Raw genomic sequence first — 26,213 nt, 5'->3', positions numbered from 1 at the left:
AAGCTTCTTATGACATCATATCCACCATCATACCTCATCTCAGCAGTTTAACATCTCCTCTTTGTCCGTGTGTGTGCATTTTAGGAAGCAGAGAATACTGAAGTCAGGATTGCTGCTTTGGAGGCCAGCTTGAAGAATATGGTGTATGAGTATGTCTGCCGGTCGCTTTTCAAGGTAATACACACACTTACATACAGAAATAAAACCAAATGTGGTTTTGAGCATCTCTGACTTAAAGCTTGATGAAAACCATCAGGGTGTGCACTGCAAAACAGGATCAGTTTGTTTTGAAGTAGACCTCCAACTGTTTTATTTCTGCCTTGTTGTTCCTTGTTAAAATTATTCAAATGATGGGATTTCAATCTGAAAACAACAATCTGCCAAAAACACTTCACTCATCATGAGCTGAAAAAGTCTCCTCTTTCTCTATTCATTGCTACAGAGAAATGATTTTGCTACCAAATGAATAAGTCAGTTGTTGATTCTGCAAACAATACTTCAATTATGTTTTTAGCTCAATGGACTATTTTGCATGGCATGGCCTAAACTGAAATATGGGCTGAATAACTAAAATACAACAAGTGCCTCCAACAAATATTAAGATTTATCCCAAGAAAAAGTGCAAGTATTATTCTGGAATGTTGATTTCTTCACCTGCACACTCCTGCTTTACTTCTCCAAACCTTTCTCCCCCACTGCTATCACAATGTGTTCTGTCTGCTATCACAATGTGTTCTGTCTGGCCTTTCAGCCAATGAGAACGCAACTTTTAAGCTGGTTTACTAGTAACCGGGTTGGTTGTTCTCCTGTTATCTTTGTGATTTTGTAATATAAAGTAGAAGTATAGCAGTATTATTGATTCTCTAGACTTAATGCACAATTGGATAAACACACGTATATAATCAAACCTCTGCAACTAACACAGTAATGAAGTGTCAAATATTGACCAACAAGAGCAGTCATTGCATCGATCAGGCAGTAAATGGTAAATGTAATTTCTCTGTTTTTTGTTTGTGTGTGTGTGTGCGTGTGTGTGTTGCCTGAATGAGCAGAGTGGGGGTGGCTGTTAACTGCTGATCACGTCTAAAGGCTATAAACCCAACACTTGCACACACACACACACACACACACACACACACGTAGACAGCAGCAGTCCAGTCATTAGCAGAGGAAACACTGGACTACATTAGCAGTGCTCCTGTCAACACCCCCTATCTGTGCTACAGAAGACATCACTTGGGGGGGTCCAGTAAAAAGATAAAGGTGGATAATGAGCGACAGAGGACACAAAATGAGGGCAGCATAATGGGAGAATAGAGAAAAGCACAATTTGAGAGGAGACCATATTAGAAAACATTATAATATATCCATCTTTGTAGAAAAAACAAACGAACCATCCCATATCTTTGGAATATCTCTGTTTTTCATTGCCATGGTAGGCACTCAGACTATTCTATGTGCGTTGAATTCCTCCACAAACTGATTCAGCTTAATAGGATATTGATTGAGCATGGCTAGACACATCAAAGTTTGATTAAGAATCAGGGTTACTCTACCAAATATATCAGATTGGTGAACCTCAATCACAAAGATTGTTTTTTAAATGTTTTTATTTATGGGTGTAAACTTGTTTATCTAATGTTACTTGACTTATAATGAGATGTTTCATATTTGAACAGCTTTTATTTTCTCCAAATAAGCGTCCTGAACAACAATATTTTCAGTGTTTAACTATACTGCCTGGATTTCCCCATGTCATATTTAATTAAGGCTTAACAGCATTTTGTTAATTGACATATTAAAATGAAAATGATTAATTAGGGACGTGTTTACTGAACAGGCAGGCAGATATCTGGATTAGATACTGGCAAGTCGAGCCATTTTTTTTTTTTTATAGCTCAAAATCATAAATTACAAATTTGCCTCATGGGGGTGTAGCAACTCATAACGTAATAATTGTCGATAATGTAACAATTTAAATTTATTAAAAGCTCATCATTTAAGAATCAGCCAATCATTTCCAAAAACCATGAGCACATAATGTAATAACATTTTTATGCATGATGTAAAAAGTTATTACATTTGGACAAATGGGAACCCTGTAAACCGACGATGCTCAAGTTAATATACTTGCATGGGAATTGACTTGTCTTTACATAATGATTCTAGTGATTATAATACAGTGATCAATTAGTCTCACACCAGCGCACAGAAAAACTGGGCACATGCACGGGATACGAGCACATACCTGTAGAACTGTATCTTCTAGCAGAAAACCGTTCTCGCGAGGGAGCATCTCTGCTTTGGAGGCAGTGATGGAATAGACGGTGGCTGATGTCTCCGCTCCTTTGATTGGTCATTTTGATCAGATCACCGTCTGTTATCGGTGGTTCGATCCTCGGCTCCGCTAGTCCATGTCGATGTGTTCTTGGGCAAGACACTTAACCCCAAAATGTGCCTGCGGCGTGTGAATGGTTGTGAGATCGATAGAGATCTTAGCCCGCTTGCTTTTCGTGGTTGTAAATAGAATTTACGGCTGTAATCTGCTGATTTTGAGTGGTTATTGTGAATGCTCTGATAAATAAATGTAAATACATAATGCTTTGTTTGTGATGACGGTTTGGTTTGAATAGCAAGCACCTCGGCGTTGTCCAGTGTGCTCCAGGCACTATGGATTTTTTATTTTCTCTGCCCCTTACCTGCTGTAAATCCCCTGTCAGAAACTCTTATGCATGCACACTTTGACTCGCACAAATACAATCAATAAATAGTTTTCTTACATTATGTGCTGATTGTTACTTGGGTGAGTGCGATGCATCCCTCAGTACATGCAGTAGTTTGAGTTACAGTCATGCGCAAAAGTGTGACATACCAGAAACAAAAATATTTAAAACAATAAATACAACGACAGAGGGTGATTTTCATTATGCTAACGTGCCTCCTGGCCTCCCTCACTTGCGTCTCTTCCTCGCTTCCTCGTCTTAGCTTCTCACAGCGAGGATGTGAGAGAAGGATGCGAGGATGGAGGAGCCGAAGCTGCCAATTGAGAAATCCTTGGTTCCACAGCGTCAGTCTTAAGCGATGGCAGTTGCATCAAACTGTGTGTCACACAAGGTGCGGGATTTATGTCACGCCACCTGATAAAATACTTTTGCATTGAATACACCTGTGTTTCCTACATAGGTATAAAACAGATGATGTGACATAATCATGGGATCACTGTCTGCCATCTTACCTGGGTATTGTTCTACCTTGTTCTATACTTCTAAATCTCATTTCATAATATATATTACAGTTGGCAAAGGTACTTCAAGTTCGACTCTCATCATCCCCGAAGTGCCTCAATGTATGCCATTACTATATTAATTTAGATTAGATTGATTTTCTTTCTCTCATGTGTATCTGATTGTAATTGGCTGCCTATGGGACATAATTCTGAATCCATTTAGGATTTCTAAATGAACTATATTGCTTGTACAGTACATTAGCCATTCAGAAGACCAAAGACAAGTCTTGCATATTAAGTTCAGGCAAAATTGAAAAAATATTATATACAATTATGAAATTCAACCAGAATGTTTGTTTTTTTTCATTCTCGACAGACCCAGTTGTCTTACACTCATTTCCTTGAATAGAAAACAGTATTGGTGTTTAGGTAGAGAAACACATGGATTATAAAGACACCATTAGCTTCTTTAACCAATGGTTCCAATAACAGCAAGTCTAAGACTGGACCCAGGTTAAATGGCCGCCATATGGTTCCATCCCAGAATGGCACGTCTTTAGAAGATGTCACATCTACTGTTTTATATGGTTTCCTCGCTCTAAGCTCTTCCAGAAGCCTCGTCGCTCCTCAAGATGCATTTGAGGTATTTGAAGATCTTCCATGATGGCGGAAGGGGAGCACGAGTTAGAATAATGAAAAGCAGGCTGAGTGAGCACAGGAGCCAGCAATATATAGCTCAAGGGTCCAGGTGAGCCTCATCAGCTGGCGACCCTCCCATGTCAGCCAACAAGCCTGCTTAGGATGGCCAAGACAAGCCTTCAGGACAGTGGGAGGGGGTGTCACACCTGTCAACGGAGGTTCCTGTCCCGTCAGAGTGTCAGTATGACAGCAGACTATACACTCACAGATTTGTATCCTCTTTGCACTTAGTTTGCTTCATTTCTCTCTGACACATGACATGTGCTCACCAGAAAAAAAGCGGGACATTGTGTCACTTTTTGTTTGATCCGTCACATCATGTTGCTCGGCTCCCTCGGGGTTCAACTGCACCCACAGTCACTTCCGTTGATGGAGTTGAGCTCGGTGTAAATCATCCAGACGTTGGATCAAGAGACAAATCATGAAGAGGGTCGGGAAAGAGGGCATGGTACTGGTAGTGAAGAGCTCTAGTCCAAATGTAGCCTGAAGGTTATCCTTGCCGCTACTGAAGCTGGCTTTTCAGCTGTTCGTAAATGATGGAATGTAATATTAGTTGACAGGCAAATATGTGCTAAGAAGGTTTTTCAGTACGTGGAATATACGCTTGGAGTACTTTGAGTGATTTTTTTGTTTTGTTTAACTCAGTTCTTGCATGTGTACAGATGCCTACCAAAGAATGCAGAGCACCTTTTACAAGCTTATTTTAATTTGTTCAACATTTCTCCTACACTTTCAGTTATATTCTTAAACCTTTATCACTACTAAACATGGATTCTAAGATCAAAACACACCGAGCTGAGCCCTGCAACAGCTGAGATGGAAAATGAAACAATAGGGAAACACTACACATAATGTGTGACTGAAATCCACCACCTTCCTTGGAAAAAAAGATATTGTGTCAGTCTGTGGGGGTGAGTGTTTATGTGACACACTACCTGACCCGTTTCCCATGCGCTCAACCTTCTGCAGACAGCTTGACACAGGAATAATGTGGTCATGTGGATTAGTGTACAAGGGTCCCGCATGGGCTGCATGGTCCTCTGTTTGGAAATGTAGGCAGTTGCACACGATTGGATTGCATTGGCAATTTGCAGAATAGCATTATTCCTCAAGTGTTACTTTAGTGTTGCTAGTAGTACATAGTTTAAGATGCACTTTAAGGTGGCTGTCAAAGACCACTGGGAGTCTTCCTAATTATACCCTTACCTAATTATGTTGTAATTCAGTAATCACATCTGAATGATTATAGCCACTGTGGCTGCAGGACAAGTTTTTCATAGACTACTGTCTCCATAATGTACCTTTTTTTTTTTCAGTAACACATCTAGTAGCAGTGATAGCAGTTATATAGCTAACCTGATTAGATTAACACACTCGTCTGAATTATCGCCACTTTACAAAACACAACTGCATTACATGCTTTTTCTAATTCAGTTAGTCCTTGCTAGCCAGTTGTTAAGTGCTTCAAATTAGATATACATAAGTGCACCAAACGGCAAGCTGGGAAGCAGTGTGGCTGTATTTTAATGGGAGTTACATCGGGTGCATTGTCTGTTATTGAGTTCAGAGAATCAGTAATAATACGTCCTGTAACTGAAGAGAGAATTATAATGCTTTTGGAGGCCATTCACACCACATACATTAATTTAATAGGTCAGGTATGTAAGGAAAAGCACATCGAGTGTTTGTGTGCATTGTTGTCACAATACGGCTTCATGGTCTAAAAGTAATGCAGATGCTTGTGGCAGGAAAATGAAGAACCAGGTTAGCTGTGTTTCAATATCGTTACAACCTCTCATATGTATTTTTGTCTATCTTTCTATTTATCTCTTGAATTATTTACAGTAAATATTTGATTGTTTACAAGTTGTACTTGTTAGTGATTTTGTAAAGATTGGAAGAAAAGTATGGCATGAGAGCAATAAGACTTGCGTTAGATTGCTTTTTGCATTTAGGGAGGTTACAACAGCCAGTGTAGTTCTTGAAGTCTCTGTTGTTGTTTTTTTACCAATGGATAGCAACTCTTTACAATCCCTGTAGCTAGGCAGATATAGCCGCACATCATACAACGGGAATATGAGTGTGTTTGCTCTTGGTCTAGAAGAGATGCGAAGACTTTGTGCTCTGCCATGACTTTCTTTGTTAGTCGTTGGGTTTTGAGAAGAGCAGAATTCTATGTGATCATATGTGACATATTACAGCCGTGTTTAGATCTCTCCTTCTCTCTCTCTGTCTCAGGCTGACCAGTTGATGTTTGCGATGCACTTTGTGAAAGGCATGTACCCCGACCTCTTCCAGGAGAGTGTGAGTAATCTTTGTAGATTATAGTATCTGCATATTTAGGATTGCATAAATACAGATTTCAGTGAAAAATGAAACATGGCTAATTTCTAGCTTTGGACCTGCCACATGTTAACACGACTCTTTCCTGTAGGAATGGGACGTCTTCACTGGATCCATTGTAGGAGAAATGTTTAAGAAAGAGGTAAGGGAGCAGCTTTTTTTCGGAGAAAACACAAAGTGCTATTTCTGTACTTATACCCCTCTCCTCTCTCGGCAGGACTTCCCTTCTTGGATTGATCAGGAGAGGCAAGGGGCAGTGGCCATTTTGAAAGTAAACACAGTGATTTACACGCTGACAAACTCCCCTCAAAATGTGTACATTATTACACCATCAGCTACATGTGCAATTATTTATTTAACATATTATTAGTTTTTTTCCTCCAACCAGCAGACATGTAAAAAAAGAATAGCTTATTGTGACTTACATAGAACGGCAGTGAAGCCTTAAAGTCCTTACTGAGTTTAAGATTTATCTCACATTATTTCTCGACCACTCTTTCACCCTTTTAACTTTTGACCGTCTCTCTTTCACAGACTACATTCCCAGCCCTCTACCAATCCCTGTGTTTGAGTGACTCAGACCTTTGGCTGTCCTTCTCGCAGAGCTCGCAGTGTGAACAGGAAATCCCATCATCAATTGCCAAGAAGATTTCTCCCTTCCAGCAGGTCAGCTTTCAATCAAAAAAAAAAAAAACACTCATTTCATCAGCCAAATGGAACTAGGTATCGTCATCGAGTGTGTCAAAAGTCTACACACACACACAGTTGTGTTTTTCGCCTCAGTTTATTTGATTGTTTCTCAGCAGATTTCAGCAAAATCTGTTGTAATTAGTAATTAGTCTGTGGGTCAGGGAAGAGCTGATAATGCTTTAGTGCAGATAGCACCACCATTTATCAATCACATTTAATGTTGCCTTGCTCTTCTGTGAAACATAGAAACAAAATTACTTTTTCCCTGGAATTATCCTACTCAAAATGAGACTACGGTATAGTGCACACCAATTTCTGCCTAAACAGATTGTCTGCTTTTTTATATTGTTGCAAAACTGTTTTTGATTAACACTAAAACTACTGTTTCATTTATATGCCGCATAATGCTCTTAGATTTTTTTTGCCAAATTCCTGTATGTGTATCCTATATTCCATACACGCATAACTCTTCAACACATTGTGCATTTGCAACTGATTTAATGTTAATTCACCTATAGACAATTTCACAGATGTAAACATTCCAAATCTGTCCCAGTTTAAATCACTAAAGTCAAGTATACACACTTGACTGTCACAGCAATTGACCTCATCTTTTACTTTTTGTTTTGTGTTCTTAAAAAAATATCCAAAAAATCAACATCTAGAATGTATCCAAAATTATGTCTTTTTTTATCTTTTGGATATATAACATTTTAGTTTGACATAAGTGGAATTGACTTTCTGTCTATACGGTTTTAATTGATGGCTGTTGTTTTTTTCTTCCCAGCTGTTATTGGTTCAGGCAGTCAGACCCGACCGACTACAGAGTGCCATGGCAGCATTTGCCACCCAGGCCCTGGGTAAGTGTTTCATATTTCATTATTATTTTTGATAAATGTTGCCTAAGCTGGCTGGACTTAAGCTCAGGACCGTGTCTACTGACATGGACCAGAATACACATAAAACAAAACAAATTATTATTCACAATTTCCCACTGAACAGCCACAACAAATACATCACACTCACGCCCACCAGACACCTAACTGCTCTGGAAATGGGTCTCGTCTTTATTGATATTTTTAAAGGTTTCTCTTCCTTCCTTATTTGCTCTCACTTGGTCAGACCTCGTATCACGTGAATGAACTACACACATTCTATTCTTATGCACACCTTTTTAAAGTGTATTGCAGATGTTGAAGGAAACCAACCAACACACAAACTGATGCTCTGCTCCGTACAAAGCAAGTTACGTTTGATGAGCTGCTGAAAAATGTGAACAACAGGACTTGTTTTGTTCCGATAGAGGTTCAGTAAATATTTGCCCTTCTGAATTTGAGTGTGATTACTCTGAATAATGAGCTGTAATCATCACGACTAGATCCTCATTTACTGCTTTTGATAAACGACTTCTACTTCTGCACTCATTCAGCTCTATCGAAAAAATGTTTTGTTTTTCACAAGCACCTTCTGCCTTCACACTCCACTCAAGCAAAATCTTCCCAAACAGAGCTTTTATGTTGGATCTCGCCACACTTGTCCACTTCATGACAATGGTGTCATTATTTTTTTCCCCCCCGATAGTCCTCTCCAGCTCTTCTCTTCATGTGTTTTTCAACACGTTGTCACTTACCTTGAGTAAATGCGACAAAAACAAACACAATCACATACTTCTCTCAGTCTGTTCTCTTTTCTCATTTTCTCTCTCCAACACTGACACGAACACACACACACACACGTACACACACAGTAATAATGTTGCTAGAGAGTTAGTTTATTGTGCCTAATGAACCCATTCATTGAGTCCAGATAATCCTAATGGCGTTTTGTGTGTCTGCTTCTGCCTGCACTCTCTGGGACGCTGCTAATTGCTGTCAGGTGAAAGTGATATGCAGGTGTTAATGTATGTGTATGAAACTCATTTTTAGTTGCGCGTGCTGTGTGACAAAACACACAAATTGACTTCTGATGGTTTTAGGTTTATAGGTTCAGCTTTTATTAGCTACATAGTATTGTTTTGTTGTCTGAACAAGAGCATGTACATTCATCTGTCCATCAATGTCAGTGTGTGTGTGTGTGTGTAGCAGTTTTTGAGCTGCTTACAATCCAGTTATTCACTAATGCCTAAAGTAATTTTCCAGACAATTAAGCTTGCATGTTCAAAAATATAAATAACATTATATTTGGAAATTTACAAAATAAAATCATGTTCAAAAAATGTACAACACAAGACCCCTGCTGACTCAAAGCAAATTCTGTGTTGTCCAAATGTTAGGTCTAAGTCTGCCTCCCTGATCATCTCATTGGAAATATGAATTGGTCACACTATTAAAATGGTTAATATCGACCTTTGTAACAGCTTACATAACACAACATTTATAATATAACTTAAGGTTTCAGTTTAAGTTAATACAATGTTGTATTTTGAAGATGTTATTCTCTGGTCATGCACTCTACCAAACACACACATGCATTTTAAAAAGCCTTACTGGGTGTGTTAACCTTGGGGAAATGATGTGCTTTGGATGTCAGCATCTTTGTCATATGAATATTCATTAGAAATAAACAATAACTCAAGGCCAAACATTACTTATTTAAATGAGAAAACACACCGCCAAATAGAATTTACATTTTGCTCTCCCAATTGCTTTTGACAGTAAAGTAAAACCGTATGAATGTATGATGTCATCAGGTAACAGTGGCCCAGTGATATTGAGTCTTTTTTTGAAGGCTACAACCAAATAAGCTTTTCTTAAATATTTAGGTAATAGCTCTTATATCAAACAATATAGCCACATCCCAGTGAAATCACCATTGGTGCTGTTATAGGGACCCAGTATTGGTTCCATTGATACTTTTCTATGGAGAATCTTCAGGATGTGTCTGTAGTTGACTTTTTCACAAAATGATTCACTCTGTTGATCTACATGTGATTCATTTTAATAAAACGCCAGCCACAGGTAAGACTCAAACTCATAACCTTCATATTATGATACTGACACGCTGCCTAATTAGGTTTAAACATTGTGATTTATTTGTATATTTGTATTCTAATGCAGGTGTACATGCACTCTACTTTAAATCACCCGTCCAATCTGAGGCTAGAACTCACATCCTTTAGATTATGACACTGACACTCTGTCTACTGCACCGACAAGGCCACGGCAACTCAGGCAGTCCTAGAAAAAAACTCAAAGAAAAACAATCCAGTCTGGATACTCAATTGTAACAGCGTATCTGCACACCAAATTACTCACACAAAGACTAATCCGAGTCTATCTATAAGAATGAGCCCAGTCACCCTACGGAGAAAACAAATTGAGTCTATTTCTTTCTGTCACTACCTGAATGTCACGAACGTAGTCGAGTGTTGGAACTTAGATTGACTGGTTAATGGAAAGCTTCTCCTTGCTGCTCAGATCCCTCTTCACCACAATGGTCCGATGCATCCCCTGAATTATTGCTTACGTTGCACCAAATCCGCCATGACTGGCCTCACACTTGGAGTTGTTGACATCTCGACCGCTTCACACTCGACGGCAAAACGCCCCAGTGCATGCTGAAGCTAATGGTCTGATAAAGCCAAAAGTTTTGCATCATCTGCAAAGAGCAGAGAAACAATTCTGAGGTCCTCAAATGGGACAGTCTCCTCCCCCCAGCTGCACCTCCTGATCCTTCCTATTAAAATAACAAACAGAATGGGTGACGAGGGACAATCCTGGCAGAGCCAAACGCCCACGTTTGACTTCTTTCCAAGAATACAGTTATAGCTCTCACTAGAATATACAGATTACTGTGGAAAATATCAAATACAAATGGAAGATATATATATACATACAAATGCAAACTGTGCAAAAGCTAATATAGCTAGACAGCCTGCAGCCTAATGACAGAATGCAGGTGACATTCGCTTAACGTTAGTCATCAGCAGGCAGGTTAGTTTGTCAGATGTGTTACCGTTAAATTGACTTGACATTAGTAACGTTAGGCTGAACTTAGGAAGTCTCAAAATCGATATTAAAAAGCAGGCTGTAACGTAATGGTGTACAGTGATAGGGAAGGTAACGTGAGCTCGAGACGTTAGCTAGAGACGTTAGCTAAAGACGTTAGCTGGTCGTTAGCGGGTCATTCATTCAAATATCGATAAATCTCAAATCATTTGTATTGACAATAGCTACAAAGGATTGACTTCCTTTCGCAATGCCGGTAAGAAGACAATTGGTCAATTCTTGGTCGCGATACGAGCGCTGATTGGCTGCAGCGGACAATTCTTTTGTAGATGTGTGGTAACAGACGGAAAGGTGATTGGCTGTCACAACCAAGAGTGAGCTTGACTTACGGGTGGCAGGGAGGCCATGAAAGACCTTTAAATCGTAGTAAAAGCCTAAATTAATAACAATCCAGTCTGTATACTTAATTGCAACAGTGTATCTGCAAACTGAAATACTCACACAAAGGCTATAATCAACCCTAGATGCTTTGTGTCGTGACCCAGCACTACAGCCACGACAAGACAACTACACCTTAACTTGTTTTCTCTAAACTAAATCCACTCTAGCATTGTTTCACAGGTGGTTTCAATATGACATTCAAAGGAGCCCCAGTAGAAAAGATGAGGTGACAAAAAGGATGGAAGGGAGAAGATGTAGACGGGGAGAGAGAGAGAGAGAGAGAGAGAGAGAGAGAGAGAGAGAGAGAGAGAGAGAGAGAGAGAGAGAGAGAGAGAGAGAGAGAGAGAGAGAGAGAGAGAGAGAGAGAGAGAGAGAGAGAGAGAGAGGAGAGAGAGAGAGAGAGAGAGAGAGAGAGAGAGAGAGAGAGAGAGAGAGAGAGAGAGAGAGAGAACTTTGATGAGCCAGAATACTCTGACTGCCTTGCTTCCTACTGATAGCAAAAAGCTCTATTGACTGAAACGAAGTGTCAGCTGTTGTGCAGCTGCTCCACGAGTTCTAATAATAACCCTGGCTCATTGAGGGGCACACTCCAGCCTCTGTGGGTGCCTATCTGTATATCCGTGTTTGTGGGTGTCCATCTTTGAAGGTGAGTATTATATTTGCACCACATTGACTGTGCAGTAAATTTCTCCATAGACTCAAACTCACAACTTTCAGACCACGAGACTGACAAGCTGCCTACTGCACCAACGAGGCCACGAGAGCTTTTGTCCAATATTGGAAAAGTAAAAGAATAACCATTTAGGATGACACTGGAAAAGCTCACCTATCTTAGCTCTACTATTCTGTTTTTCTATTTGAGCTAATTCCCCGAAAGCACACGTGTCACTTTTTTTGTCTCTTCTCATTGGTCTGTGGGCAGTTCTAATACATCACACAAATAAAACCGTCCCGTACACCGTCTCGATGAAGAGATAGCCCTCACACGCCTTGAACGCCAAGTGAACCCATTGATTGAAGGTGTGATGTGTGAATGTGCATGACGTGGGGGAGAGTGTGTGTCTGAATGAGAGAATGAGAGAACGAGAGAGAGACATACAGATAAAAAAAGAACAGGAGACATGAAGATTTTGTGTGTATGTGTATGTGTTTTTGGCAGCAAATCAGTATGCTAATGAGGCATGGTCTGTAATCCTTTTACAGCTAATCTGACTCAATCCCTCCAGTCCAGGCCTGGGCACTGCTCACGCACACAGGCATGCCTGGGTGAACACACACACAGACACACACTCTTTCGCTGGCATGCTCTCTCTACTTTTCAAAAATACAAAACCCTCTTTCCCATATACATAAAAAGCATCTGTCTTTTCGTTTTTTTTTTCACATCAATCAACCAGCTAAGAAGACGTTTTAACAATCAATATGCAGATGTTTCCGGGCACTTTCTATAATGTCAAGTGCTCATTCATTCTTAGCCATTCAGTGCTTCCTCCACTAATCAGTGTTCAACCATAGGGAGCCTATACAGCATCCTCTTTTCGTTGGCTCCTCGTTGCCCTGATTGTGGGTCATAAAAGCCAAGGTGAACTTTGCTATTCACAGACAAGAGGATGCTGGTCTGCAGCAGGAATACTGATTACCTGCCCATGTCAAAGGTAGACGTGTATGTATTCGTGCACGCACGCGCATGTTCTGGAAATGCAACCTTTTTTTTTGTAGTCGGACCGCTCGAGCCATGTGGTCAGATGACTGTTTTTCTTCGTGTTACCATGGTGATGCAGCAAAAGGTCGCTCTGAGATGTTCTCAACCAAGACCTTGTGCGCGTGCACGTATACGTGTACTTCTAGTGCAGCAGATTTCATTTGGCAGCAGACACCAAAAGAGTTTTTTGTCTCAACCAAAATAAGCACAGTGCGTGTGTGTGTGTGTGTGTGTGTGTGTGTGTGTGTGTGTGTGTGTGTGTGTGCACGCGTGTGTGTGTTTGTCTGAAAGAGATATCTGCTGATACATGTGTGAATAACATCACAGTGGAATTTCCAACAAAGCCACTCACACTGTGTGAGCCTGTATCGCTGCTTGTGTGTCACTATTAACCCATATCTGGTATATCATTCATTACATTACAGCAGGATTAGAGCCTAATGCTCAGCGAGGAAACACACACACACACATGCAGAGACACACACATGCACTCAGGCGCATACACAAAGAGCCTGGCTTCTCGACGCCAGGGGGCTGACTAGGTATTCTTCTGCTATATGTGTGGTGAATACTGCTGCATACCTAGCACTCAGTATGCACAGCACATCACGCGCCTAATCTCTCGCTCCCTCCATCTCTTCCTCTTGTGCCCTCTCACTCTTTCTTCATCAACGCCTCCCTTCTGCTCTCTACCTCTTCTTCTACTTTTTTCCCCCAACCTCCCTTCCCCATCATTCCCCTTTAGGCACTGTCTACCCCTCCCCGTTCATGCCCTCCCTCTATCATTCTGCTTCCTTTATCTGCCACGCTTGTGTCTCCGTCTTTGCAATCTACCCTCACTTAATGCCCTTTCGCTGCTACGTACTGTCATTTACGGCCACTTCTTGTTTCCTGCTCTTTTTTTTTTTGGCGTTTTGTCTGTCCCCTCCTGGTGTACCGTCTCTGTGCAGTATATCCGGTCACTTTGAGTTTGAGTAACATATCAACGTTAAACGCAACGTCGAAACACTCTCTCACAGATCTGTCGTTCTCACCCTTTCATTCGTTTTCCGTCTCCCCTTCCTCTGCAGGTATGAAGGAGCTTTCTCCCCCTCCTCTGAACCTGCGCCGTCTCTACGCTGAGACACTGGAATTGGAGCCGGTGTTGATCATCATCTCTCCAGGGGCAGACCCGTCCCAGGAGCTTGCAGAACTAGCAGCCGAAACTATGGGCAGGGACAACTTTTATGAGGTAAAGACTAACAAGATGAAATGGGGAAAGTAATAGCAATTTAACAAATGCTATGAAATGTTTTCGACAGAGATACCAAGATCAGATAGTCGATTGTAAATCTGATGAATTCTAAAAATGGGAGTCGTACAAGTTGTTGAATGTCGTATTGAAACACAGTTTTGAGGCGTAACTCTTGCTAATGTTCTGCCAGTGGAGTTCATCCATTGTAATATATTTCAAGACAGCAAGACGCCTGAGAAAACGGCTCCTTGTGGTTAATACAGCTATTCAAGAACAATGCTGGTGTCATGTATCTTTTTTGTAATGATCAAGGAATCCACTGAAGAGATCAAAACCCACAAAGAAATGTATTTATTTGACTAACGAGTAGTGTCTGTGTAGTCCAAGCGTTATACACAGGAGCCACTGTGCCATATAACACCGCCCCCCTCCCCCACTGTCTTAAAAAAACTCCAACACATCCATGAGTCATATGCTTAGCGTGACATGTTCCTTCATTACAGTTTGAGTTGTATTTTTAAATGGCTTTGAAAAGACCTCTTGCCAAAGAATTATCAGTAAAGTGCAAATTGAATAATTGTTATTTACAACTTATATAATATATTCTATTTTGGTCTCTATGTTGATGTACGTTTTTCTTTTTAAGTAGGCGACTCCTCCCACAATCAGCTCACACTCTTAAGGCTCAAAATGATTTAATCATATAAAATGTGTTTTATCCAAGAATATTTAGACAGTTAACAGAAAATACATATTTTTACCATTTCCACTGTAACTACCACCAACTGTGTGTTCAAGCGAACCCATATATGGGGCACTAAAGCCATACACGCTATTTCCACTGGTATTGGTGCTGCATATAACATTATTCTAAGTAAAATCAGTTACATATAAATCCGATTAGCTACAAGTTACTAGCCTCTATGTTGGAACTCCATTGATAAAAATCCGATTGGGAATCCCTCTTACAGTATTTCAATGTTTCTCCTGCTGAGGAGAAAGATGGATTCAAATATGAGATCAGATTATCTGTCCACTTACTTCTGAGAAATGCCATTGAAGAATAAAATGTTCCACCCCACTGCCTCTCTCCACCTACCGCCCCCACTCTGTGTGTCCAGATCTCCATGGGTCAGGGACAGGCGGATGTGGCCTTAGCTACACTCAGAGAATGTTCCCACAATGGAGACTGGCTTTGCCTGAAAAACCTTCACCTCGTCACTACATGGCTACCGCTCCTGGAAAAAGTAGGTACTCTGTGTGTGTGTGTGTGTGTGTACGGTCTTTGTGTGTGGTAAGGCCTTACGGACATGCGTTAACATCCATCTGTGTGTGTGTGTGTGTGTGTGTGTGTGTGTGTGTGTGTGTGTGTGTGTGTGTGAGGGTGAGATTGTTTTTTCTGCAGTTTGTGCTTTTTGGCTGAGAGGGGATGTGTATAATATTCTGCTATCTCTAATTATTGAATAATAGGACCTGACAAGGACCCCTATTTATCAATTCAGGGCGAGAGTGATCAAATGAACCCGGTTACCCCACTGAGATTCTGTATGTTTGGACAGAAGGATTGCATTACTGTAAGATGCATTGTGTCATCATTTACTGTAAAATGATATTAAACTGCAGCCCCATTTGTTCAAAGGCAGGTGTGCATCAGGGGCCGTGGTTGGGGAAAGGCGAATCAAAAGAGATAAACAAACTATGTTTACCATGCGGTTCAAATACATGATGCAATGAGCCAGCAAGGGGACTATAATAAGTCAAACACTAATAGGATAAATCCATTATAAGATTTCCTGAAAATACATTCGTGAAAGATGTCCACTGAAATGAGAGAAACACTTTTTCACATAATCAGTTTTGGGTTTGGGGTCAGGTTGGGACAGTGGAGGGGGGAGGGGTTGTATGTTATTCCTTTTTTCATCCAGCTTGTCAGTGTTTATCTATACTATTACAACACTGCTACACACACGCACGCACACACACACACACACAAGGACACATTCTGGTGGCTGCCCAGATTTCCATATCTAAAATTACCTTCTGTCCTTTGCCTGCACATACACAATTTGCTTTCTACCTGTCGGCCCATATTAGTCTCTGTTGTTTGTTATTGTGGTTGTGTTGTTTCCATGTGTTTGTACCGTGCTTGCTTTACGGCACACATCTGTCTGTCTGTGTGTGTGTCATCCATAGTGCCCTTGTTGCTAGTCTTTTGTTTTTTTATCATTGTGTATATGTGCTTATGTGTCACATTACAGTTAGTGGGTTAACATGTGTCACTTGCGCCGTGTTTATTTGCATCTGTGTGCTTTTCCTGGGGTTCTGTTTAGTGCTGTGTCACTGTAGCAGGTCACATCTCACTTGGAGGCACAGTGATTGGCCTGTGTCCGTGTGTGTGTGCCCTCACCTGTGTGTGTGTGTGTGTGAGTGCATGAGTGTGCTCCAGGGTTAGCCTGAGATCCTTCCAGTCCAGAGTTGTCGGTGCTCTCGATGTGACTTAAACCAAAGCTTATTAAAGCTCTCCTCTTCTACTTTTGTCCCTCTCCGTTCCACTCACCTTCCCTTTCTCTCTGACTAGTATGTTATTTTGTATTTTTTCTCTGTTTTTCTCAATTTGTTTCCACCTCTTCTATCAGTTTTTCCTAACATTCCTCTTTTCCCCCTCTCATATTGTTTAGCTCTCTTTCTGTCCGTCCCTCTGTCTCTCATTGTTTCATCGTCTCGCTCTTTGCCCAGCCACCGATGAAGTTGGGTCGTCTCAGCAGTCGAGCTTGAAATGAAAAACCGACTCAACAAGGGGAACGAGAGAGGCAGGGAGCATAGGAAAGAGAGAGAGAGAGAAGACACAGTGGATGTAGAAGGAGGGAAGTAGGGAAAGATGGACTGAGCCTCAGCCGGCAGGTGGAGATTCTACCAAGAGAAGGCTTTGTTTTAGTATCTGCCTCTGTTTCTGTAGTTGTGTCCATCTGCTCAGTATTACTGTATCTCTCAATGTAGTTACAACATTTTCCAACTTTTGCCATCTGTCTCTCCCGTCCTCTCCTTCTTCACTAAACCAGTTGGTCAGTTAGAGAGAGGAGAGGGAGGGAGGAGAGGGAGGCAGGGAGGAGAGACGGCGAAGGAGAGCGGTCAGTGTTCATAATTGAAGTTGGCAGTGCAGATGTCCTGTCATCCCTGTCTACTCATATTCTTCCACTTGCACTGTTTTCTGTCTCTCATTTTTCACATCACCCCCTCCATCAGACTATCCATGACTCTAAATGTGTCTCTTTCTGCCAGTCAGCTTAAAATTCAAATAATTACAGATGTATTTGCTTCATAATCCCATCTATTGGGATATAATTAATAGCGTTCATCAAATCATCCTAGTAGGATTGTATCAGGAGTTACTGTATCTTTTAATTATTATCTCTAGTGTGTAGATGCAACTTTCCGCAGACACACACACACACACACACACATACAAACACATATATACATACTCAATGAGAGACAGCTTGGAGTTTTCTTCAAGAGAGTCCCTGTGTTCTGTGACCATGTGTGCTTCCAAAAGAACTAATTTGGTTCCAAATGACGCAGAAACACATTGATTACAATTCAGTGTGTGGGTGTTGTGTGTGTGTGTGTGTGTGCATGCTTTCGTGTGAGTACCCAATCAGATGACACAAGACCCTGAGGTGCCAGCATGCTATTTTTAACCACAAGTCTTTGAGAAAACTATGAGGGGGAAGGAGTGTAAAGGAAAATAAAGCTGGAAATTGAGATGAAGAGACATAGATGGAGGAGAGAGAAACAAATAGATAGAAGTGAGGTGAAATGTTTTGTCGTGGTGACAGCGCTCATTGGACCACACTGTATAAATACAGGTTGAGTGAATATATATCCACATATCTTTACAAAGCTAAACATATGAATGTAAGGGAAGGAAAAAAGTTTTTTGGTATAATCTTCAGTTGATTATTCCAAAGTTATGGATATGAAAAGGTGCAGTATAAAGTTATTAATCTACTCTTGTGTGAACTTTGCCGTTAGCACTTTTAACCCACATCAAGAAGGTCGTGTGTTTGAATTCAATCCAGCTGGCTTTGACTTTATTCATATACTGGGATAGACTCCAGCCCCCCGGCAACATAATCAGCTTAGAAAATGGATGATGCAGTGATGCATGATGCAGCGTCTGGACAATGTGTGCAATCAAAAGCTCAAGTCTTCACTAATTGTTCCAATTTATGAATTTATTTATTTATTTAAATTGTATCTTTCGAAATACAGTATATGTGTGTGTGTAAGGGGATAGAAAACCCTTAGCTAAGAGTTGTATCTACAGCCAGATACTACTCCACAACTATTCTGGTCTCATGTTATTCCCCTGTGGCGATGTGTACCACGTTTCTAATGTGTGTGCTGTCCTTCCTCCGCAGGAGTTAAATGTGCTACGTCCCAAAGCCGGCTTCCGTCTGTGGCTGACGGCTGAAGTTCACCCCAGGTTTCCTCCCATATTGCTGCAGTCCAGCCTCAAGATCACTTACGAGGTCCTCAGACACACACACACACACATTCACCACCACACACGTACAGTAGCTCACGATGATAGTTTAGTTGTTGGGTGACGTCGATCTGACTGAACTTTACACACGAACATGCACCCTCGTTGCCCCAGCGGTGCATGTTTCTAGGTTGTAGCAAATTCACATATGTAGGATGTGTATATGTTTGTTTGATATGTCATGTGAAGTCATGGCAATGCGTATGTCCCTCTACCCTAAATATGGATATAGCGCATTTCTAGTCTTCGACCACTTTAACGCTACATGTTATTCACCCCTTCACACCCATTCATACATCCATAGCATGCAAGGTGCCACCTGCCCATCAGGCTTAATTAAGCATGCACAGCAACTCGAACAGCGTAGGCGCAGCCTTTGGGAGCTATTGAGAGAAGACCCGCTTTTATCTCTGAGCCACTGCCTATATAATGACTTCCGACGCAATGCAGCCACATATACAGTGCATTTGTAAGGAGAAGGAGCCTGCAGCTTATGTGTAAGCCATGCGTGTTTAAGTGCTCAGTGGGCTTCTGATGAGAGTCATGCACAAGGGGTTAGCTGCTTAGGCAGCCAAGCATGCTGCATGCTCAGTCTTTCTGTCCGTCTGTCTGTTTTTCTTTTTTTTTCTCTCTCTCTCAGACACACTCGTGCTCTTTCATGGAAAAACATATTGACATACTTTCATATGTATGAACATACATTCTGAAAACATGCCCCAGAGACTGTAATATATTATTTCTGGACTAGTTCAGGACGAGTGTCGGAGCTAATATGTCAAACCAAAGATAAACAGTTTGCATGAGAGCCGATATACATAGATACGTTGATGCCAGTGGGATTGTTGTTGGACGCTTCGGAGCTGATCTGCACTATTGGTCAATGGCCTTTTCATTTGATTCACGTGAGATAAATCCAGTTGTCGTAAAGTTTTTATATACTGTACATGTGAATTTACAGCGTGTGACACTGCATGCATGACCCGCTTATCTACAACCCACTAATCACCGTGACAAGCTCCATCACCCAACTCCAGATACTTTACCCCGCACTCTACTCCCCTTTGGAGTTTAGTGTTGAAGCTTCACAAAGTAAATATGCAATAGTGCCTCGCAATAGACAGTGTCAACCAACGGCTTTAACTTCTCATAGAGCAAATAATAAATGCTAAAAATGTATTTCCAATGAAAACACACAGGACCAGGATGCAGTAGCTTCATGTGAGAATAGAAAGTGACAAAAAGTGAAATTGAATTGCTGGTATCTAAAAGTAGAGCTAACATGTTACTTTCTTATTAAGGGTGAATAAAAGTGTAAGATGAAGCTTCAGTGATGCACATGGGAAACTGTTACTGAAGTTAAATTCAGACTGAGGAAGTACAATGCAAAACAAGTAGACATCTTGCACACACGCTTCATCTGCTAAAGTTAGTAACACATGTAGCGATTTTGCCAATTTTGGTACAATTTAGTAATTTAGTACATATGCCTTACCGACTGTGTTATCAAAACCTCCAGATGGAAGTACCAAATGTTCAGCAGAGCTGATAATGTGTGAAATGATGTCAATGTATGCTCATTGTTTCAATTCTACACAGAGCATAGTGTTGCCAGAGGAATCAAATGTACAGAGAGCTGTTCAGAGACACAGTTTGCGCTGACTCATGGAGAGAATACGGCAACTTAAGTACAGTATAACAGGAACATAGGTGGCAATACATGTGTCTCACACTATGTTTGTTCATAGTCTCTTGTCGTAGTTCCTAGAGACACTGATGTTGGGCTACAAAATACTTTAACAGAAGGTTAAACAGAAGAAGTCTTCAGCCCTCTTAATATGATATCAATTCTCTGCCCTTGCTTGACCAGTGTCTCCATGTTGTCTGACCAATCTAGTAGTTTTTGTAAAATGTCAAATCTTTGCTGGTTAGAACACTAACCAGACGATAAAAGGAAACAACATGACACACGTTAGTCTAGCCATCCACACATATTTGATGAGTCACACTCTCGGTCATGTCGGATCAGTTGTTACCCAGGTCTTACAATTCAGACAAATAGTCTCACAATAATACAAGCTCACATGTTACTATAACTTGTTTATTAACTGGATCCCATGTTTCTGTGCTTGTATGACGACACTTTGTTTAGACCTTGTTATCTGAACTTGCATAAACATGTGACTGTTCCTGGACAGTCCATCTTAATCAAACCCTTTCTCCTCCTATCCTTATTAACCTCTGTCTATCCTTTCCTTTGCCATCTCCAGGCTCCTCCTGGGTTGAAGAAAAATCTCCTGAGAACATACGAGTCGTGGACTCCTGAGCAGATCAGTAAAGGTTGGCTCTTCTCTTTCACCGTGAATCATTTTCTGATGTCAGTTGCCTCAAATTTTCTCTTATTCTAAGCAGCGATGCTGACTTTTTGAATAATGTTATCATGTGAATTTGTGGAGATGTCTCTGCTTTGTGTACATCCTACATTTAAGCTAACAACCAAATGCAGCGAATGAGTTGACACTGAGCTTCAATAATTTGTGCCTTGTTTTAAATTACAGTAGAGGAATAGTTAACAATCAGTGCATAATTAGTACCTCAGGCTACGCCTACTGTGAAAATCCCAGCGAGCTTTCAGGTTCAGGGACAGAAAATGAACAGCAACAATCAACAACAAGCCATCGACAGCTGAACACAGCACACTTGAATCTCATCTCAGTCCTTTCTGTTGTATTTCGTTTGATGAATAACAAGAGATACCATGCCCTCAAGGTTAATAACACACAGATACTGATAATCAGTTATATAGTTATTTTGGTTATGACATGCTGTTGATTGTTTGTGTCCAGGAGGCATCCTGGCCAGAGCCCAGTCTCTGTTCTGTCTGGCTTGGTTCCATGCTGTCTGCCAAGAGAGGCGCAACTACATACCACAGGTAAAAAAAACACAAATACCCCAATGTAGACCTGAGTGGTCATACTTCATCACAGGATAATAAACTCAAATGACTGTAGCAGTACAATGCCATTTAAAATAGTCAAAATATAACACATGTTTAAATGTTCCAATAGTCCTGGATTCAGGACGTAGACAATTCGCATAAACAAACAAAACGAACCGACACCTTTTCTTAAATACTCCTGCCATTGGATTAAAGCTCTTTTAATGAATGCTACTTGCATTAGCCGCTGTCGCATCTAGATACGCTCCCGAACATTGATACTTACAGCAATATAATGTGCTTTAATGCCACTTGGAATTACAAGCTATTTGGTAGTTTTTACTTGTAAAGCCCAAAGGTGTAGTTACACGCACACCCCCACATACAGCATGTGACCTTATTTCCACAGTGGTTATTCACAGCACACATCTATACACAACACATTATACAAATGTATGATTTATTTATTTCCTGGCCAGTTCAAGACAAGTACAAAAAATACAGATTGATACAAACAGGGAGGAAGTTACATAAAAGTCATCGTCTATGCATAGACACCCAAAGGTAAAAACTTACCCCAGAGGTCACTTATCTTTGTCCTTATTGTGCTGAGCCCACAGTATAGTGTTTGTTTGTGTATGCTATGTATGCGAGGCTATGAATGTGTGCGTGTGTGTGTGTGCAACTGTGAATAGTCTTTATAGTTCCCTGCTGTTCAACACGCACACTCTGCAATTAGACTAAAGGGTTTGCACTGTCAAGTCAGGACAGCGGAAGCGTGGGCAATACAAGTCCTAGCAAGTCACACACTGTTGAGGGATTTTAAAAAGGAGTCAACTGAAAAAGATCGAATTGACCCACTGCGTTATGGTAATAGTTACTCTGTTTTGTTTTTTTAAACTGATGTGCATATCAGCTTTAACAGTCTCACAGCAGAATAAATCCAAATGGTCTGTTTTAACTGTGCCAGAATCAACTCAAAATGTTCGAGATTGAACACAGTGTTTCCTCATTTGAACTACAGCTCTGAGGATAAACCATCTCTACATGACAAGATAGAGGGTGTGAAGAACCACATCCCTATAGAGACTATTTGTTTTCTCAGTTGAAACCCGAGGCGGAGATGAATCGGTACAAAATAGATAACAAATCAAAAACATTGAGGGAAATGATGCTAAACAATAGACTTACAGTATTAGACTAGTGGGACGAAACTGTGCGTAGGTAAGAAAGTAAGCTCTGTTTGAACTTCTCTCTCATGCTCTCTATTATTTCTTTCACTTTTCATGTGTACATCAGAGTGTAACCCGATGAATGAATTTCATAAAGGGCTGTGTGTGAAGTGTGTGCGCTGCTATCTTCATAATTAAACCATTATCATGAATAGCCCACTCTCAATGACAGCAGGATTTTTCTCCCTGCCTGGACCGGAGCTGTCCAGAAGGGCCGTAAACACTTTTGGCTTTCCAACACGGTCAGACGACACATGTACAGTACGCACTAGTTGGTTTAGAGCATAAGCCTGCAATCGCTATGCACAATAACTCAGGAAGGAACACAATAAAGTTAAACTAAGTCCACTCAATAAAGCTTCTTGAGTCCGTGGCTTTTGCTTATTAGCTGGTTTGCTTGTGATTGAGGAGCGCGAGTCCAAACTAATGAAACACTCAGACATTTTAACACAGGCGAAATAAGATGTGCTTGCACTTGTAATTACTGGACACTTGCCGCAGTTTGCTGTGTCATGTTCCCAGTTGTCACATTAAACGGTTGCTTTTACAGTTTACAGCATGTGGATGTGTGGAAGTCTCAAGAGGCACTGGGACTCATTTGTCTCAGCGTGTATTGCAGCGATGCCTCAGAGTGGCCCGTCTAATCGAATGATACAACATCTCTGCAGTTACCGCAGGAAGGTATCTCTCTTTTTGTCTGCTAACCAACACACAATCAACACAGTCCCGGTAAACCAAAACACTAGGGAGGACTGTGGCAGAGAACGTGTTTTCGTAATTAAACTGCCACAAAGTTTGCACACTTGTTTCTCCTCTTTCTTTGTCTGTCTTATCCCCCCAAGTTTGGTCCCAATACTCTCCTTTAGACCAGCCGCCTCATTGTGGAGTGGTTTGGGAAGGCAAAAAATATTGATTGCCCTATAGGAGAATGTAAGCGTACATAACTAGCATGCAATATCCCTTTGTCTTGTACGTTTCTTGGGGATATGTCTCTACTTTCCTCTTTCCTTGTATTATTTCACTTTACCCTGCTTACTTGTTTTTCCACATTTAGTTGTTACTGGCCTCCCTCCCCGCCTACCGTCCCCCTGTCTCTCTGATTTTCTCCCTCAATCGCTGAATCTCTGGCGAGTGATTTTCATTTGAGCTGGTGATGTTGTGTTCCTCATCCAAGAACATGGACGCCTAATTACTGAGACAGTCACAGCTCGTTTTGTCCGCTCGACCATTACTATCTCTCCCCTGGCTTTATCTGCTGTCCTCCCTCCCTCTCGCATTTACGTATTCTCCCCCCCCATTTTCATCCTTTTAACATGTCTGTGCAGAAACCACTTATTTTGACAAGACAGAGGGATAGAAATAGAGAGGGAGGGAAGAGAAAAGAGCAGAGATGGAAGCAGAGAGACAGGCTTTCACATGTAAGGTCATGTACAGCCTTAATAAAATAGAACATTTACTGTGTGTGTGTGTGTGTGTGTGTGTGTGTGTGTGTTTGTGTGTGTGTGTGTGTGTGTGTGTGTGTGTGTGTGTGTGTGTGTGTGTGTGTGTGTGTGTGTGTGTGTGTGTGTGTGTGTGTGTGTGTGTGTGTGTGTGTGTGTGTGTGTGTGTGTGTGTGTGTGTGTGTTTAGAAAGATCCAGGGTTTTGTTTGATGGCCGTAGGAGAACAAGAAGATTTACCAATTATGTCTGTGAGCACTTATTGTGAACTACCTAGTTGCATGTTCACCAAAGTAATAAAGTAATTGAAGGCACACACACACACACACACACACACACAATCAATAAAGACGTGCAAATACACATACACAGTCACCATTATAAGACCCATACATTGAATCGTTTCACTGAATGAGTAGCCAATACTATGTACGGTACAAGAAATGCAAACATGCATGAGCACCATCTGAAATCTCGCTCATACATTTATAACCACATTTATCAAATGAAGTAGAAACATGCCCCACTATCTGTGAATACACGCACAAGCACAAAATGACTGAACAAATAACACCCACTTATTCATTGAAAGAATTACTGAACATGCCTACACAGATTCCTCCACCCCTCACCTCATCCACCTACAGCATCAGTGGGCAGATTACAACTGCTGATTGAATAGCGGTGAAATGCAACAAAGACACACTCGCTAATGGAGACTGCCCTCACACTCAATTATCTTTTAACACTTCTGTGATTTTTTTTTTTTTCTTCTGTGATGGTCAATGATGTGTGTGTGTGTGTGTGTGTGTGTGTGCTCTTTTGTTCATGTGTACAGTAAGTGTTGTCTGTCCCCCCCCTGTGAAGCCTCAGTGCTAATGTCCTGACTCCCTGTGCTCCAAGACGCAGTGTTGCATCATTCAACCGCTACTGCTTATTTTCGCTTCATTGTATTACTAAGGCAGTTTATATCAGGGCTGTATTACAAAATACAGGGTTTCTGAAAAGTATCAATTCAGGTAAATTTGAGCTGATCATTACAGAGGCAAGTAGATGTATTTGGATGTGTTAAAGTGATTTTGTATCGCTAACACACAGAGTGGATCGTTATCCTGAGGGCCACAAATGACATTATATTGAAAGATATATCAACTTACAACACACTCTCTAGTACTTTGCAATCAGCTGTCTTTACTTTCTTGGGCTTGTATATTCAATCTCAGGGGTAGAAAAATATAGCTGCCATGTAATTAAAACTGCAGTTGCCCACGTTTGCTTAAATATTAAGAAGGGCTGTGAGGGATGATACATCAATCCTCAAACACTGTATGTGATGTGAGATTTTGAACGCCATCTGTTACTGTTTAGTTGACAAATTCTGAAAGTAATCCATTAGTACTTGATGTGTTCTGGCTATTGTAAATGGACTGCTTTTGTAAAGCGCTTTTCTCGTCTTCCGAGCACTCAAAGCGCTTTAACACTGCATTTCATCATTCAACCATTCATACACTGATGGGCAGGGGCTAACCGTGCAAGGTGCCACCTGCCCATCAGGACTCTAAATAACATTCATACAACAGCATGTAGTACTCACACACCGTAGGAACCGTAGCAACTTGTGCTGTCGACATGGACTAGCAGAGCCGGGGATCGAACCGCCGGTCCTCTGATTGCGTGACGACGCTGCTCCACCACTGAGCCACAGTCACCCTATTGTACCGGTAGTAAAATCAATATATTGTAATTATATCTGTACTTATTCCCCCTCCTCTGTGCTTTAT

General features: G+C 41.0%; 1 protein-coding gene across 2 annotated transcripts in view; it reads left to right on the top strand.

The window, feature by feature from the left end:
- dync2h1 (dynein cytoplasmic 2 heavy chain 1) overlaps nt 1–26,213 on the top strand; it is a gene marked incomplete at its 5' end in the record, with an annotated part of 94,775 nt that overhangs the window by 51,105 nt on the left and 17,457 nt on the right. For both annotated transcript variants that reach the window (XM_079165911.1, XM_079165912.1), the window contains 11 exons: nt 85–174; nt 6,164–6,229; nt 6,360–6,410; nt 6,486–6,539; nt 6,803–6,934; nt 7,746–7,818; nt 14,119–14,279; nt 15,404–15,529; nt 18,704–18,814; nt 21,096–21,165; nt 21,672–21,757. In XM_079165911.1, coding sequence (XP_079022037.1) covers nt 85–174; nt 6,164–6,229; nt 6,360–6,410; nt 6,486–6,539; nt 6,803–6,934; nt 7,746–7,818; nt 14,119–14,279; nt 15,404–15,529; nt 18,704–18,814; nt 21,096–21,165; nt 21,672–21,757 — 1,020 coding nt within the window. The remainder of the gene's footprint in view (nt 1–84; nt 175–6,163; nt 6,230–6,359; nt 6,411–6,485; nt 6,540–6,802; nt 6,935–7,745; nt 7,819–14,118; nt 14,280–15,403; nt 15,530–18,703; nt 18,815–21,095; nt 21,166–21,671; nt 21,758–26,213) is intronic.

The sequence above is a fragment of the Pholis gunnellus genome, assembly GCF_910591455.1.
Source record: "Pholis gunnellus genome assembly, chromosome: 9".
NCBI classification, from domain to species: Eukaryota; Metazoa; Chordata; class Actinopteri; order Perciformes; family Pholidae; genus Pholis; species Pholis gunnellus.
This window is presented reverse-complemented; position numbering and strand designations above follow the sequence as displayed.